The sequence below is a fragment of the Lactuca saligna genome, chromosome 5 (assembly GCF_052625555.1).
Source record: "Lactuca saligna cultivar CGN05327 chromosome 5, ASM5262555v1, whole genome shotgun sequence".
NCBI classification, from domain to species: Eukaryota; Viridiplantae; Streptophyta; class Magnoliopsida; order Asterales; family Asteraceae; genus Lactuca; species Lactuca saligna.
This window is the reverse complement of record NC_136421.1, coordinates 261,605,792-261,608,893: the sequence shown is the minus strand read 5'-3', so window position 1 is coordinate 261,608,893 and position 3,102 is coordinate 261,605,792. Positions and strand designations below refer to the sequence as shown.

General features: G+C 37.9%; 1 protein-coding gene across 1 annotated transcript; it reads right to left on the bottom strand.

Moving 5' to 3' along the window:
• Positions 1-307: 307 nt before the first annotated feature.
• Positions 308-2,833, bottom strand: LOC145046590 (uncharacterized). The gene is made up of 4 exons (XM_078994875.1): positions 1,650-2,833; positions 1,314-1,563; positions 530-1,230; positions 308-367 (listed from the first exon to the last, which is right to left on the bottom strand). Exons 1-4 carry the CDS (start codon positions 1,839-1,841, stop codon positions 308-310), a joined length of 1,203 nt encoding a protein of 400 aa, XP_078851001.1. The 5' UTR covers positions 1,842-2,833.
• Between the last annotated feature and the right edge of the window lie 269 nt (positions 2,834-3,102).

Below are 3,102 nucleotides of genomic sequence, written 5' to 3'. Positions count from 1 at the left end.
TTGGTTTATGTTTGTGATTGTTATCTTTAGTACTTGGTCTATGTAAGGGATAGGGTTAGGCAAATGTGGGGATTTTTGTTGATCAAGTGATGCAGGGTAAAAATGGTATAATTTTGTTGTAATTTGACTTCATCATGTTTGTAATGAATTCCAAAATGTGTATCAGTTGTGTTCAAAATGTGTATCAGTTGTCAGATATAAGCACATAAATAGAACCAAAATGTAACAAAAGTACATTACCAAAATACATGTCATAAATTTACCAAAATGAACATTCCATTAACCACATGAGTGGAACCAAAAACCATTACCAAGTTAAGCATACAAGTGTCTGTGCACCATACATAACCACATCATCAAACCATAACTAAAGTTTTCAAAAACAAACAGTTTTTAACAACAAGAAACTAAATAGTCATTGCACCACAACAAATAACCACAATCACTTCTTAGATTGATTCCCTCCTTGCCCTTTACAGGTCCTAGAGTTGTGTCCTTTATTCTTGCATTTGCTACAAGTAACACTAACATGTTTCCTTGATATCTTCTGCACTCCATCATTTCTTGGCCCTTGGGAATTTTCTCCTTGCATCTCATTGACTCCATCTCCTTCACTTGCCTTCTGCCTTTTTCTTAACCTTTCACCCTCACTTTGTCTTCTTTTTTTCTTAGGCCTTCCCACCTGAGTGTGATGTGGAGGAGGGATTAGCTTTGTTGGACAATTACTTTTAGGCCACATGGGTCTCCCTTTAATTGGTTCCACCTTAAATGAATAAGCTTTTTGCCATGTCTCTAGCCAATACACCTTGTGTACCCACTTGTAAATGTTAAGCTCAGCCTCAGGGTCTTTGCTCATTTCATTCAGAGTTGCAATTGCATGCCTGCAAGGTATTCCCATTAATTCCCACTTTCTGCAAGTACAGGTTTGGTTCCTAACATCCACCACATGTTGATCTTGCAATGCTGCAGTGACTTGATACTTGTTTGCCCCATTCCACCTAGCAATATATTGTGAAGCACCTTTTTTCCTTGCATCTAGGATGTCTGTTGCTGTAGGTGTTAGTGGACCTTTAGCCTTCTTCATTGCCTTCATGACATTGCATATCCTCTTCATTAGATACTCCCTAATGAACTCTAAACATGAAATTACAGGTTTGTCCCTGCCTTTCTCTATCTTCCCATTAAACACTTCACACATGTTTGAAATCAACACATCAGAAACAGCTCTTCCTGCACATTACAATAACATACAATTAATGCTGATAAATAACTGAAACACATAATCTTTACCATATGCAAACATATACAATTACCTGAGAAATGACTCCTTGCCCAATGTACAGGAGGAATTTGCTTCAACCATTGACATGCCTCCTTATCATACTCACTAAACTCTTTCATCAAATGTTCAAACTCAGGAATGGTGGTTGCTGATGCACACCTCCATAAATGGTCCCTGTACTCAGTTTGCCCCCACTTCTTTCTCATATTGTCATGAATATGTCTAATACAATACCTATGCTCAGCATTGGGAAACAATTGATCAACTGCAATTTGTAATCCCTACATGACTCAACATACAATAATTAGAATTAATTTCTTGGTAAAAAAACACAATCTAAATGATCAATTGATGAGTTTTAATTTACCTTTTGCCTGTCACTTATGAAAGTATAGTTTGAGTTGCTCCCAAGCTCCAAGTCATCCCCAAGGTTTTCTAAAAACCACTTCCAGCTAGCTGTGTTTTCAGACTCAACAATTGCATAGGCTAAGGGATAAATTCCATTGTTGGAATCTAGACCAACTGCTGTAAGAACCTGACCAGGGAATGGGCCTTTCATGAAGGCACCATCCAAACCTACTAAGTCTCTAAGACATGCTTTGAAACCTTTTTTTCAGTGGACCCAAGCATACATAAATCCTTCTAAACTGCCTTGTTGGGGATGCAGGGTTGCCATTAGGACACACATCTATTTTGACTGTTGTGTCTGGGTTTGTAGCTTGAAGTTCAAGAGCATAGTCCCTCAACAACTCAAACTGTTTTGTGTAGTCCCCAGTTACATGCTTTCTTGCCATATCTTTTGCCCTAAACACCTTATCCATTGAAATACCCACCTGGTAGGTCTTTTGAAAGTGATCTTGTATGGCTCTCAAAGGAATCTTCGGATCTGCCTCAACTTGATCTATGATTTTCTTGCAGATTAAAGAAGCAGTACAAGCTCTGAGTTTTCTTGTTTGTAAGCATGTATGAGTTTGGTTTAAGGTCCTTATAAACCAATCAGATTCGGGGTTTGACCTAGATGCATGTATATACCAACGACATGTTTCTTTTTGTGTCTTTACTTCTTTGCCCTTGCTTTTTGAAGTGGTAGGTTTAGTCCCCACTTGACCTTTATTGATGACAGGTACAACTCCTCTGCACTGTGCCCTAAGCCTTTGACTGTCATTTTTTTTAAAGAATAGATTCCTTCTTGTTTCTAGTGCGTGCACATCAATTAACTCCTTTAATTCTTTTTTACTTTTAAACTTTTGCCCCACTGAGAATGACTGTATATGTACTGACCCAAGGTTGCACCTTTTTTCTTTTCCCAAATTTCTTATGAGAGCTCTTCTTTCTCTGTCTTGGTCTGATCCTTCATCCAATGATTCGAACTCCTCATTGTTGATCACTTCCATATCTTCAGGTTCATGACCATCATTAATACATGCTCCTTCAACATCACTTTCAACATTTACAAAGAAGTCTGCCATGTCCACATCAACATCTTCTATATTGTTCTCCTCATCCATTATGTCATCCACTTTATCTTCATTTTCTGATTGTTTCCCATCATGATCACCACCTTCATCCTTTTCATACTCTTCATCACTCTCTTCAGATTCAACATCCCCTTCATACTCTTCAACATACTCATCACTTCCATTTAAATTTTCCATAAGGTTGTCAAAAAGTTCATTATATTGTTCATCATCATTAATGGGTGGGGTGTTGTAGCATCCATCAATATGGTCATTATCATGAACCCCAATCATCTCATCCCCTACATTAGCAATATTTGAAGTAAATGGATTGTAGCATCCTTCAACAACAGTTGCAGCCTC

What these genes read in the sequence shown, in the direction of transcription:
- LOC145046590 (XM_078994875.1), bottom strand. Translation starts at nt 1,841, where the DNA reads ATGAAAGGCCCATTCCCTGGTCAGGTTCTTACAGCAGTTGGTCTAGAT. An exon ending in GGCAAGGAGTCATTTCTCAG is followed by an intron (nt 1,231 to 1,313) that starts GTAATTGTATAT and finishes TGTAATGTGCAG; the next exon opens with GAAGAGCTGTTTCTGATGTG. An exon ending in AGAAGATATCAAGGAAACAT is followed by an intron (nt 368 to 529) that starts GTTAGTGTTACT and finishes TGAAAACTTTAG; the next exon opens with TTATGGTTTGATGATGTGGT.